We start from the raw sequence: 14,642 nt of genomic DNA on the forward strand, positions 1-14,642 counted from the left end.
TTCTTTGCAAATATAGTTTTCTTTAAAGTCTACCGTATTTCGAGTTTTGTTCAAAGAAAAAAATCATTTTTTAAGAACATTTACAGTAAGTGTTGGATTCACCTTACTTTTTTAAATAAATAAGCTAAAATAATAGAGCAGACACACTATAAGAGTTTTAAAAAAAATTTCAAATGAATTTCTTTCTTTAGAAAAAAATTACTAAAGATAAGAAAAAAATAGTTGAAAGTAATTAAAATTCCGAACATTTTAAATATTTTGAAATCTCAATATTTTCCATAATGCTTAGTACCCAAATTAGACATGATGAATAATAATATATATTCCCCAACACCAATTTGAGGAAGCTGCCAGTATATTGTAATGTTACTTTTCTTTTAATATTTGAATGATTTTCTTGTAGATTGAATGAAATAAAATAAAATCTACTTCTAATTTATATTGTTCCTTCATTTTTCTCTTATCTTTAATTTAAATAATTTTGTAATCAAATTAGACACGGATTCTATCTAACTCAACCTATTACTGCAATTGTCAGAGTTAAACCATGCAAAGGAAAAACACTGTCTTCTGCTATTCTATGCCAACCAAAGTGATGTTACCACCAATAATGACCCTTCTTTAGTTAGCCAACTAATGATATATAAAGAATAAATGCTTCAACAAATAAACAAGATTTGGATGCTAATTGGAATTGGTATAAATGATGGTAAAAATTAATGTATTCTATTCGAGCATGTAGATTACCGTTCGAATTAAATTTGCAAGTTCCATCTTCTACAACGAATTTTTGCTAATGGAAGCTTTGCACTATAATCTATACAGGTTCAACAACAACAAACTAACTGTTAAATCACTGCGCTATCAGCAACTGTGTCCTCTTCCATTCTTGCTCCATCTTCGTTTTCCCTATCGTCTTTCTCAACCTTCGGTCTCTGTTTCCGAAGAGTAAGAGTTTCATTTACAAATAAAATTTATGTGGAAGCAAGAACATTGAGTGTTTATATAATAATAACAAGCCACAAAGATTAAGAACTACAAAATGAAAAAGGAAAGAAATAATAAACAAATCCTACAGTGACAACATATAAATTGTTGAAATCTTTCTTTATCCGATGCATCAAGCCAAACTAGGAAATTGAATGTTTCGGTAGCACCGACGATAGCTTCATAGATTCCCAAGCAATCATTAGATACAAAGAAATGTCCACAATATTAAATGTGAGCCTAGGGAGCTAAAATAGATCCTCTTCTAGTTAAGCTTCGACCATTGATGAAAAATCCACTAGTCCATACACATACAATCTGACTCTAGATCCACACAGCAGGAATTGGGACCTTCAACTGTCTCAAAATCACGTTTTAATTTTAATCAAATAGAAAAGAGTGAGCATAAGTCCAACCTGTTATGATATTCTTATCACCATAGGTCCTTACATGAAATTCATGCTTAAATTAGACTATTTTATCTCTCATATTTTTTAGCTTTTTTTCTTTTTTTCTGAAGAGTGTCTATTAATTCATTCAACCAACCCTACATCTACCATATTTTCTCCAAAAAGAATAGGTATGCGGGACTTTAAGACGAGAATTCCTCAATTCAAATACACATGCAGAAATGAGTCGTCGTTAAGTCTAAACAATATTTACCTTTATAGCCATAGACGAGTCCTTTGTTTTACCCGCAAACATGTTTCCGTATAGCTTCGCATCTTTTTTGTCTTTGTCAGCTTGAAGTTGCTTCAATTTCTTTTGAATTATCTTTACCTCCCTGAAAAATGAAAAAAAAAAAAAAATGTTTCTGTAATGAGCACACGCATTTTTAATCTAGCAGTAAGCTCTCTTCAGGAGAATCAACCCCTTTATTTAAGTACCTGTTTTGTGGGTCCGCCACAAGAGCTTTCTTGATGTCTAAATCTGCTAATAGGAAGTCTCCAGTTTCTATATATGCTTGTGCTCGTCTGTAGAAAGCTTTCACGTTGCAAAATTCAACATCAAGCACCTGAGAAAAGAGTAAGCAATTCAATGTGATAGCTACTCTTATAACCTAGGCCTACATCTTAGATGTTGAATGATGAGATGATACAAAACCTTCCTTTCCTAGTTAGCGCTCTCTAGCATCAGCATACAATAAGCTTCCAATATATATTGAATTTTTTCACTTCTTAACTGTTTTATAACTTCAGAGGGAATGGTAAAGTTCTTGTGCCTTAGTGACCGATTGGTCAAGGATTCAAATATGGAAATAACATCTTTGCATATTTGCAAGCATTGTGTACAATTACCCTCTCCCATATTTTCAGATAGTGAGAAGCTTAATGACACCGGAGTATGTTAGTTAGCTTTTTGGCTGTTCTATAAGTTTGTCAGTACTTTTACATGGTAATGTAACAATTTTCTAAGCCCATACTGTGTTACATATAGAAATTGGAAAAGACATAGTGTGATTCTTCTCTTAATTGAAAGTGACTTTAGCAGAAAAAAATAATAAAATATTTGTTAAAATATGTCACGAAAAATCTCAAACCTCAGCACAAGTGTTAAAGGACCCTTCCACAAGTACATTACCAACCATTTATGCACCGTCAGCAGATGAAACAATTTAGCAGAATATAATTGATAGATAAAGTCATACAGATACCCTGGTAATACTGGAGTGTGGGTGAGCAGCCGTATTATGGTGTATTATTGACCCAGAGTGAGCAAGAGACAAGGAAAAAGGGGATGCAAACAGGGCTTTACATTTAATTGTCCAGACATGTAACAGTAATGGAAAGAAGAGTGACAAATGTGAAAGCCTGTTAAAGTGTTAAAAGAAAAGAGGGAGAAGGAGGTGAAAGCAAGAATTCAGCAGGAAGAATGGAACTTAAGCAGAAGCTACACCCTAAAAAACCAAGCCTAATTACAGAAAAATTCCATTTCTGTTTCTCCAATATCCATCAATTCACAGTTTTTTGCAATGAATGAAATAGTTTCTCTCTCCCTACCAGCCAGATACTTCAAGAAACTCAACATATAATTCAAAAAAAAGCAGATCATGAACCTGATGAGAACTATTCTTAATTCCTTTACATCCCAATTTGTTATCACTTCTCCCACCCATAGTTATTATTCTCTCCAATTAGCCAATCTGTTTATAGAATTGCTGGTTCAAATCTTATGCATGACTTTATTGACTGTTACCTGCGAACATAGTTTGATTGCTCCACTAAAGTCATTAAGTTTAAGGCTACAAGCTGCACCATTCAACCAGCATGACACTCTCAGTGCGTCAGCTTGCTTTTGCTCACCGAACCCAAAGGATCCATCGTCACTAAGAAAATCAACTGCCTGAGAGAGAACAAGGTATCATGGATTGGGCAGATGTCCCAGACTAAAGGAATCTTTAATAAAACTTAAAACCCAAAACCAACACAAGTCAAGGATTTACCTGTTCATACTTCTTCTCTGCTCGGAGGTAATTGCCACCTTTAAATAGTACATTTCCTTCTTCTTTCTTCCTCCCAGCCACCTCAATTTTCTCCTTACTATTCAATTCCCATGGTGCTTTTTCCTTTAAATCAGATAAAAGTTAGAAGTATTGAAAGCAATGCTGCACAGAAAACATAAAGACATGTATCTAACGAACAAACTATACAAAGCAAGAAAAACCAAATCATACTGCAACTCATTTTGGTTTTCTCCACTCTTCGGTAAATGATACAAGTTTCCATCATAGTTATCGAAAAAACAAAGTTCTTCACATTTTCAAATTGACAAGGGGAAGATTTTTTTCTAATTACCTTGATAAAATCCATCATCTCAACGTCATAGACTACATTTGAGCCTGGTGGAACAATAGCAAGATCTCGTCTCACTTCAACATTTCCAAATGCATACTCAGGATGTATGGAAATAATGGCCCTCTCACCCTTCTTCATAGTAGCCACAGCTCGATCTAGACCAGCAATCACTTGTTCTACAGACAACAAAATAAAAACACTATTATCATCACCTCCTTGATGTCATAATTCTAAAAATCCTCAGTTCATCCCCAAGCAAGGGGGAAAATGTATGTGTTGAAATTATGGTGATTTAGTTATAGGACACAAGAATCAATACTGATTGAGATCGTCTTACATTTTCTTGATGAGTTTGATATTTTCATTAAAATTTGATCACTAACCCTTGTGTATACTACTCATAATATTAACTTATTAGGGAACAAATCATGAATACATAAGGAAAGATGATAGTCAATCTTAAGAAATGATGAGGAAATTAAGAAACTAACCCTAGAGCATAATATAAGATATTTATGATAAGATATTTTCATATTATAACAAACAACGTGCAAAAGAGTGTAGCTAAAATAGGATAAGAAAAACCTCACCCTCATCAGTTATGAATTCCAAGGGTTGTTCTTCACCAGTTCTCCTTTTCTCAAATACCGTGCCATCTTCTAGCATAGCTGTGAAGCTGACTGCAATAGGAATTTCATCAAAAGCAATTATTCAACTGAGCCTTCTTCCTTTCCTTTAAATTTGAAATTGAATGGGCAAATAACACGGTAAAAAGAACATTAACTCCTGTCCCCAATAACAGCAAGCGACACTAGATTTGGGAATAATAACAGGAAACTAGCCAACAACAACTCATTATTTTAATATAGAAGGTGTATGAACTGAATTATTCTTTCATCACAATTTTTGGTAAATTATCGTGTTTCAATTTAAAACTAGAATCACAATTCAGTAACAATAGATTATATGATTTACTACTTATATATGTTAATAATTTTAACATTGAAGGAGATGCATGAAATCGGAAATAGAAAAATTACAGTCACACAAGAGTCTAATAATATAGATTATAATCTGACCATGACCATAGATTTGAAATTTCTTCTCACATCATACAACAACAATCCATATCCTTACAGTTCTAGATCTGTTCTGATTCAAGTCAACTACATTAATAACCCCTCAACCCTGGTGGTTGAGCTTATTTAGCTTGAGTGTGTTGTTTTTTTTTAATTTTTACCAGTAACATGTGCACACTCGTCGGCTGTGAAAGCACCCTCCCCTTCTTTCAATATCTTTTTAAGCACCTTGGAGTCACCAGTAACATTTATGACAGGCTTGAAGGACACCAATTCAATATTAGCATGCAGTACTGAATTTGGAGGGATTGGACAGAGCCCACTTCCAGAGTCTCTTCCCGTGTCCCCAAAGGCATCTGCAGTAACCAAATAAAATAAATTCAAAATTAATCATCCGAGTCATCAAACTACAAGACCCCTCAAGATAATGAATAAAAGCGTAATTCCAAACAGAACTTGAAAGAAGCAGTAAAAACTAATAAGGTTAAACGGGTGAACCCCAGTTTATAATAAAGAATTATGCCAAATGTTGGACGTGGGCAGTTCCCTACATTGGTCTATTTAACAAGGAATATTATGGTAAAAGTAACCAAAGTGCTAGCGAACTAAAACTGACTAGGAGAGAAGCATAAACATTTCAATGGATTACAGGGATTGTTACACAAATCAGGCTCCTATTTTGAGACCAAAGTTTGATGTGTCCCAACTCTCAACAAAATGAGGAAATATAGGCCAATACAAAAAACCATTCATCTGATTACCAGAAAAGACAAAATATGGAAATTTAGGCAGGTGAGAGGAGCAAAAAACATACACTGAGGTTGGACAATTAATTCGGCCTTTTCTCCCCTCGTCATAGTCATGATCACTTTTGGCAAAATCGGAAAAAGATGACCTTCAACCAGCACCATTATTAGTCAAACAAACTGTGAGATGAAAAATGAAACTATACTCCCTATTACATGAAATCTAAGAGAGAGAGCTACGTGAACAACATACCATCCTTCACGTAAAACTCAACTCCTCCTTCAGGTGTCTCTTCAACAACGGTGCCATCAACTAGTGCCACCTGATACTTCACTGCAGTGGCAAAATATCCAACACAAACTAATTAGCTGACAAAATTTTCACTGCATGCCCAGAGCAATACGGCTACAAAAAACATCAAAATGTGCAACTATAGGAACTTAATTAAAATGCCCTATTGTAAAGATTGTTAACACTGCCATCTGATCATGGATCACCACATGCCATAAGAATACTACCTTTTCGAAATATCCACTTATCTAAGCCCATTATTACTAAGTTAATATAGTTAAAAATCTGTACACCAACAAAATATGGAAGTTAGATTATTCTTTTTGGTATCCTCCACAATAAAAAATCATAACACCACAACCAAGAGCCAAATAACTCTCCTTGAAATATTTAAACCACAGTTACAAACTCAAACCTAATCTCCAGACCACTAATTAAACTAACTGTGTCTCAGTTGATCGACATACTCGGTGGCTGTGAAAATCACATTCTAACATACAACTCTCTACTTAGTGATATGTTCAATTGATGCAAGGAAAAAGAAAGAAGCATAAACAGGCACAACAAGGTAGTGGTAGAATACTACCAAGCACTTCATCGAGATCAGAAGGGCGGTCGTTCCCACTCCCCTTCTCCACAATTTTCTTGATAACTCCACCATCTTTGCATACATACACCACCCTCATCCACGAAAGGAGTTCGACCTCAAACTGCACAACAGAGTCGGAATCACGCCAAACATCACCTTCACCATCTGCAGGTAACGTGAACAATGCCACCTCCCCTTTCTTCATACTCGTAATCCCACGGTCCAACCCAGGAACGTCACCATTGCCGAGAGTAAACGTCAAGGGTTGATCCGTGTCTCTAGTGGAAGAACCCAACGCCGTTCCGTCGACCAATGTTCCTCCAACACGGTGAACTGCATTGATAACTAATTTATATCGATAGAATGTAAAAAAATAGAGCCACGGTGGCCGGTGGTGGTGACTAACCTGTTACGACGTCGTTGAAGTTAGGGGTCTCCCAACCGTGTCCGTGTCTGAGAAGCTTCTTCTTGAAACCTCTGAGTTGCCTCTCTTCCCCCACCTTCTGCGGCGGCGCCGATTCGATGACCTCGCCGGGCTCCTCGTCGAATTCATCCTCCTCCGACGACAGCACCACCATCTTTCCCTTTTCTGGTCTTTTCTCGAACAATCTTTGGATTATTACAATTTATAACAACAAAAACCACAAAGTGTTCTTCCTCAACTGAATGAGTGAGCGAGATGTTAGGAACACAATAATCCTCAAATGCAAAAAAGTTGGCTACCAAAATAGGCAAATGAACAATAATTTATTAAGAACAGTTACAAAATTATTTTTAAAAATTTACCATAAAAATCAAATTTTTAAATATTTTCCAAAAAAAAGTATTTTTCAAACACAAAATTAAATTTCTACAGATTTTCAACTATTACCTCTCAAAATATCTTAATTACCTATCTCTTCCTTTTTTACATCATCAGTAATTCATTATCATCACGTGTTTATGTAAAAATATAAAACAAAATTGATTTTTGTTTTCATAAAAAGTACCTTGCGTGGCTCAAAACCTTAAAATGGTGCATTTTTTTATTGAATTTATGGATAAATTTCTAAAAAAAATGAAAGAAGCTAAATCATGTTCAAAGTGTCAAATGGATATGTTCTCTGAATTATCTAATAATTTTGTGTTGTTATCATCCAACATTTTTTTAGATAACCTGCAATTTTTTTTTAATTTAGTCCTCTTATGCGTCATTATAATTTTTTTTAAAATAAATTAAAAACTTAATAGACATTTTTTAAATTTAAGTTGTATTAATAAAATTGATTTTAATTTTATGTGTAAGGATGTGATACATAAAGTACAATACAGTTATATGTGTTTAGTAAATTATGCTTTTTATTTTTATGTTTGGTATGGTTTTATTATTGTAAATGTAATTATTATTTTATGAAACAGTTGATTCTTAAGTTTATGAGTTTGTTTATTTGGTTTAAATTGATTGGGCTGCAAATCGCTTTAGATGACACTTGTTTCACTATTACACCACACAATTATTATTACAAATTTTATCATTGTCTCAAAGCATCATTACTGCAAAAAGAAGAAGAAAAGCAATTTTGAATTTTTTTAAAACATATTTCATATCTTCTGAAAAAAAAAATCTTAGAATATATTTTATGTCCGGGTATATTAAAAACACGCGTACCGGAAGAAATTTTATGAGTTTGGAAAGTTTTTCCAAAAGTCCCATTTAAAACAAATATTTTAAAATATATTTAATATATTTCAAAAATTCGGTTTCGTAAATCGTGTTCTAAAAATATCATTTAAAAAAATTTAATTCCGAAGTTTTGTTCCCAAAATTTTGAAAAAACTTATTTCGGAAAGTTTTCAAAATACATAGTTCAGAGGAGTCACTTCCTGGAAGACAAAATTATAATTTTGAAATTGGGTGCACAGAGAAATTGTGAAGATGCAAAAAGTAAAAATCCTTAAAAGAAATATTGAAGATAAGTTTATATAGAAGAGGTTAAAATAATCCGTTAATTCGTTTTTTACCAAAATCTCAATTTGATCTTCGTATCTTTATTAGTCTCAATTAAGTCCACATTTGTATAAATCAATAAAAATTAGGTCATTCCTGTTAGTATGAAATTAACACCATTAAGTAAGTGTCACGTATCAACTCCTCGTTTTTTTTTTGTTTTTTTTATTTTTTTTTAATTTTTTTTAAAAAATAGTTATACCACTGTGTCACTTGTAGTGTGTCACGTGTCAATCTAATATAGTTAACATGTCAAATTATTATATGAATTTCAATTTAGTCCTCGTATTTGTTAATTTGATTTGATTTCAGTCCCAAATATTTTTAAAATTTTTCAATTTCATGTGCTCCAAATTTAATTTTTATATAGATGTTATGATGATATTTTTATTACAAGTGATATTTCTATTACATATTTTAAATAATATTAAATTTATTTAAAATTATATTTTATATTAAACTTTATTTAAATTTTATTTTAAAATTATAAATTTATAAATTTATAAATTTATATTCGAAATATTTGTATAACATTAAATATCAACAATTTTTTAGAGATGACTTAAAAATAACAATTTTATAAATTCAAATCTAAAATTTTAAAACAATTTTATAACAAATTAAAATAAATATATTTAAAATTTTAATATTAAATACACTTAATATTATTAAAATATTTAATAAAAATAAAAATAACATTATATAAAAGTAATATTTGATCTAAATTTGGAGTGTATAAATATTTTTTTAAATAATAAAAAATTCAAAAAATTTAAAAAAATTCAAAAAATTCAAAAAAAATGAGGAGATAATACATGATATCTACTTAACAGTGTTAGTTCAATACTAACGAGAAGGACCTAATTATTACTTATTTACAAAAATATAAACCTAATCGAGAATAATACAAATATGATAACTAAATTAAGATTCTGGTAAACAACCACGACCAACTGAGTATTTTATTCTTCATATTTTTTTTATGGTGGCCGGGCATCATAATAATAAAATCAACTTACAAGCCATTAAGTGAATGTTTTGGAGATTGTCTTCTGCAAAATAGGTAAACCAATTTTTCTTTTTTCTTTTTTTTTTTTACACGAATCTATGCAAAATAAATCTACAAAGTATCTCAGTACTTCAACTTATTCTAAACATATTTTAGCCAAAAGGTCAAATTATCAACAAAAATGTGATAGTTTTCCCATGTACAATAAGAAATGTGGGTTTCATTTTTAATTGTTTGATGCGGTACTAAAAACTAATTGAAAATTTGTATTGTTTTATAAATAAGATATAAAAAATATAAAATTTATAATTTTATAAAAGGTGAACTAATAATTGTAAAGACTTACAAAATAATTAAAAGTAGTAATGGTCTAAAAAATATGATATTCAGTTTTTTACGTTATAAATACAATTTTTTTGAGAAATACTTGAATACATTAATAGTTTTTTTTTCTCTGATACCAAATTTTGAAATACCCAATATTAGTAAAGTATTTTAATAATTGACACTATCATATTTTTTATTGTTTATTTTTATCTTTTATTTATATTTTTAAATAATTATAAGTTTATTAAATAATTTTAGAAATTACGGTGTTAAGAGGAAACTTTTTCTGGTTGATTAGATTGTTGGAAAGTTTTCTCTTTTTTCTATGGGTCTTCATCCTTATCCATGGGTATTGTCTTTTTTGGGTTTAGAAGAAAAATAGGTCACAAAATTGGAGGTAAATATGCAAATGGAAGGCACCACTAGAGTGTGGAGTAGCTACCAAGAAGCTTGGAAGATGCATTGATTCTGATCTATGTTGTAATTTATTTCTTATTATTCAATTTTTTAAACCATGGATTTTACATTGTGGAGAGTTAAGCCTCTATATTGATATTAGATGTAATAAACTGATTTTCTGGATATTTTGTGAGCTTAATACATATGATTTCCCAATTTAATGTTAGTATTTGATTTCTAAACTTAATGTGGCTTGAAAACCCATGACTTGATTGTGATTCTCGAGATTTTGGAAAATATTTATTTAACCTATAACTAAAATAAAGTACCTAAATTGTATAAAGGAATAAAACTTTATAGGTGTGGCAATGTGGATTGGCCCGACACGTTTAGGCCAGACCCTCACTTGGCTCACAAAATGCGATCCGGACAGGCCAACCCTACATTTTTAACGTGGGCTGAAAAGTCTTGCCCGCCCAGCATAAATGTGCGCTTGCAGGCTAGTCTTTTTTAAAAAAAATAAATAAATCTTATGATAAAACTTTTAATGTTCAACAAATTGAAAAACTCTAATAAGTTAACAAAATTAAGCAAAGATGTTGGAAAGTTTGATGATAAATTAATAATTCAACATGTCCATCGTATTCATATTTGTACTTTGACATACACCATGTATTTTTCAAATTTTAGCACATTAAAAATACATAATACTTGTTTTTTTCAGTCATGCAAAATTTTGGAACATTCATGCAGAAGTTCAAAAGGAAAGTAACTGATACATAAGTACAAGTTTTTTTACGCGGGTCAACCTGCGTGGGTCACAGATTATGCCGATTGGGTTTTAGTGGGCCTACAGGTTCAATGTCTCGGCCCACCCCACATATTTTTTACAGGCCTATGGGCTGACCTGTGGGGCTAAACCCTTATTGCACCCCTAGAGCTTTCTTCATTAGTGTTAAAATACATGATTTCACTTATTGATGATCCAAAAGATTGAACTTTGATAAGTTATCACATGTCAAAAGTATATAGGATAGGATTTAAGTACACTTGTGAGTTAATTTTATAATGAAATTGAAATTTAGATGTTTGAAAATGCATAAGAATTGAGTCAATGAAGTATAGTTTTTGACAATTATAAATACTTTATGTTAAATTTCTCTTGCACACAAACTATTTGATTAAAATAAAATAAAAATTTCTTTAAACTTTGTTGTCTAATTGAGTGTAAATTACGAAAGTAGTAAAATATTAAACAAATATATTGAGAAAACGATATTTAGACTTTATACTACTTTATTATTGGTGCTATTTGATACACCTTATAATGTAACATGACTCTACTAGTGTGAAGTGTTACAATAATATAAAGATACAAAAAATTTAATATTATCTATAGATAATTAAGATTTTATCTTTTGTTATTATTCAAATTAGTGTGTTTGAGATTGTAAAATCAAATATTTGTGTCATCGCATCATAAAAACTCAATTAAAAAATATAAATTTTTAAATATTTAATAGAATGATTTTTTATCAATAAAATTCAAATAAATCCATTTTTAATTATATCGTTATTTATTTTTTCTTTATAAATAAGTAAGGAATCATGATATAATAAAAGGTCAAACTAGAAAAAAAAATCATCCAATTAAAAAATATAAAACTTATAAATATTATTTTAATAAAAATAAATTAAAATACTAAATTTTACAATCCACTTAAATTATAATTAAAATTTCTTTTCATTTATCATCATTATCCAGACTACTCTCTTCTGTGTTTTCTACCATCCATGCATCCACACATATACATTAATGTAATTAAATTGTTGTTCCAGAACATGAAAAACTCAACCCTCATGCTCTCTTCCTTTTATCAATCTTAGTCTTTTTACTTTATCTTATTAATTTTTCTTCTCTTATTTTTTGTACATTACCAAAATTAATTGCTATAATTTGTTTAACAATGTCAAGTAGCACTTTTTAAACAATTTCAGTTATAAAAAATAGTTTTTAAATAGAATAGTTTTTTTAAAACTTGCAGGGTGTGAATATCAATTCCTCAAGTTTCAACTCAAGGGAAACAGTAGTAGTAGCACAGCCCAACAAATGAGCCCACTCCACTGATGTAGTCGGATAAGAAAATAATTTCAGAACCGTCTAAAGTATAACTAACAAGTCGTTTAATTTTTTTATTAATATTAATTATATTTCTAAAATGTAAAATCTTCACATTATTCTGTTAAAAGTTGTTCATTTCATTATTGATAATTTTTGTAAATTATCTCACTTAAATAATATACTTTTTTGTAGCCATTTTTCAATATTGAATTAACTAACCTATCATAGTTAATAATTAGTGTATTATATGACCGAGATTGTTTCCAACTAGATAAAGTGGTATTATGTCGGCAAAAATATCTCAGTTAATATAATTAGTAAGGTTAAAGTATAAAATGGATTAGGAATCCTAAACAAATTAACAAAAAAATTATACAGTTTAGGTCCAATTGGGTAAAAATTCATAAATTTATTATAAATAACACTCTTATAAGATAAATAATTAGGTATTCATTACAACATTTAATATCATTTTATACACATATCTTACTTGAGATTAAGAAAAACATCTCATATTAAATATGGAAGGATAAAAAAATGAACTTTTTGTAAAGTTTTAACAGTGATTTCAACTCTATAATAATACTTAATAATTTCCAGAATATTTTCATATAAAATAAACCTATATGAGTGAATATTCTAAGATATTAATGCATTAAATAATATTTAATGCAGGAGAATTTGAATCTAGAATTTTAAGAGTCAATATAACAAAAAGAAAACCAGTCTGTGTATCAACCAAAAAAATGTTACGATTTAAAAGACAATTTTTGTGAAAGGGCTTTCAGAAAGAAAAATATCAAAAGAAATAAAATATTCTTTTATAAATTGAAATTAGATTATATATAAATTATAACTAAAAAATTATAAAATTTATATTAGGTAGCTTTTAGAAATTAGTTTATGTATAAATTAACTTTTACGAAAAAAAAAATCTACTTGTTTTGTCATAAAATTCTTTATAAAAAAAGTTTGTCTAAACATATTCATGTTAATATATCATTTTTTTATTTGGGAAATGGATAACAGTTTGAATATCAGAGTGTTTATTTTGAGATATGATTTTATATTTCCCCGCATGCAGTTAACTGGAATTTCGAAAAAAATATGTGTAGTTAAATTTTCATATTTTTTAAAAAGAAATTCATCATGAAATAATTAAAAATGAGAAAAAAATTAATAGTTATAATAGAGATTGAAAAATAGCTTACTCACCCTCATATGACAAATATAAAATTCCTACATAATAAAACATACCCAAAAAATAATAATATTTATTATGATTTCTTAACAAATATAAAAATAAACATTCTCGAATGTGAAAAAAAAAAACGTAAAAGAAACATTTATGAGAAAAATTAAATAAAAATAAAGAATGCCATTTTAGAAGAAAATATAATAATACACCAATGTGACTTTGAATATTTGAAGGAGTCTAATTAAGATGCGAAAAAATGGTTGAAAATATAAAAAATAAAATGAGTTGCGTATAGTGCATTAATATTACATCATAGAGTTTCCTATTATATTTTGAAATACAAAGTTAGAATTTCAACATGTTACTATCATATTAACAAAATTCGTTACAATGATAAAGATACATGGTGTAACATCGTTTAAAAAAATTATAATCAATAACTTTGACCAACTTTATGTTGAATTTGACCAAACAATCGAATTAACAATTATTCTTAGATTTCTTTTATTTCAGATTATGATTATTATAAACTCAATCTAAGATATTGTAGAAAAAAGGAGGCATATTTGAAAGGTATACCAAATACTCAAAATATTAAAAAATATTTAAATATAAAGATTCAATTTCAAACATAATATTTCATTTGTGCATATAATGGTGTTTATTGAGTGTTTTTTTTTTCACATTGTTTTTGTCGTTTATATTTTTTTCAAGGTTTTCATTCTACATTGTACTCCTGTTTAGTAAAAAGTAACAACAAATTAGAAGAAAAAAAAGTTTCAAACTATCACGATGTTAAGTTAAAAAATTATATTATATATGTGTGGTAAAATTGAAGAATTAGAATTTCATTAACGATAAAACTCAAAAATTATAAATAAAATATAAATATTCCACCTTTATTTTATGAGAAATTTTATTTTTTGTAAGTTTATAATTTCTTTAAACTCTTTTTAAAATTCTAAAATTTGAAATTATCTTATGTATAAACATGTTACATGCTTAAATATGAGACTTGGTGTAGCATTATTTAGTGTTGAATTGATGGTTTGAAATATGATATATATGTTATGATTGAAATATGTTTTATTTTTTACTTGAAAATTTATTAT

General features: G+C 29.2%; 1 protein-coding gene across 1 annotated transcript; it reads right to left on the reverse strand.

Annotated features, from left to right (window-relative positions):
- Positions 1 to 676: 676 nt before the first annotated feature.
- Positions 677 to 7,200, reverse strand: LOC114195661 (peptidyl-prolyl cis-trans isomerase FKBP62-like). The gene is made up of 12 exons (XM_028086207.1): positions 6,895 to 7,200; positions 6,486 to 6,821; positions 5,861 to 5,941; positions 5,676 to 5,756; positions 5,023 to 5,217; positions 4,373 to 4,462; positions 3,783 to 3,958; positions 3,431 to 3,553; positions 3,184 to 3,330; positions 1,875 to 2,002; positions 1,651 to 1,771; positions 677 to 935 (listed from the first exon to the last, which is right to left on the reverse strand). The coding sequence occupies exons 1-12, from the start codon at positions 7,064 to 7,066 to the stop codon at positions 849 to 851; spliced, it is 1,737 nt and encodes a 578-aa protein (XP_027942008.1). The 5' UTR covers positions 7,067 to 7,200; the 3' UTR covers positions 677 to 848.
- Between the last annotated feature and the right edge of the window lie 7,442 nt (positions 7,201 to 14,642).

This window comes from Vigna unguiculata, chromosome 8 (genome assembly GCF_004118075.2).
Source record: "Vigna unguiculata cultivar IT97K-499-35 chromosome 8, ASM411807v1, whole genome shotgun sequence".
Taxonomy (NCBI): Eukaryota; Viridiplantae; Streptophyta; class Magnoliopsida; order Fabales; family Fabaceae; genus Vigna; species Vigna unguiculata.

Bases quoted from the DNA above. Each gene is read 5' to 3' on its own strand.
- LOC114195661 (XM_028086207.1), bottom strand. From the start codon at position 7,066: ATGGTGGTGCTGTCGTCGGAGGAGGATGAATTCGACGAGGAGCCCGGC. The intron at 5,757-5,860 runs GTATGTTGTTCA...TGCTGGTTGAAG, and splicing joins TGAGTTTTACGTGAAGGATG to GTCATCTTTTTCCGATTTTG. The intron at 5,218-5,675 runs GTATGTTTTTTG...TGGTTACTGCAG, and splicing joins ATTAATTGTCCAACCTCAGT to ATGCCTTTGGGGACACGGGA.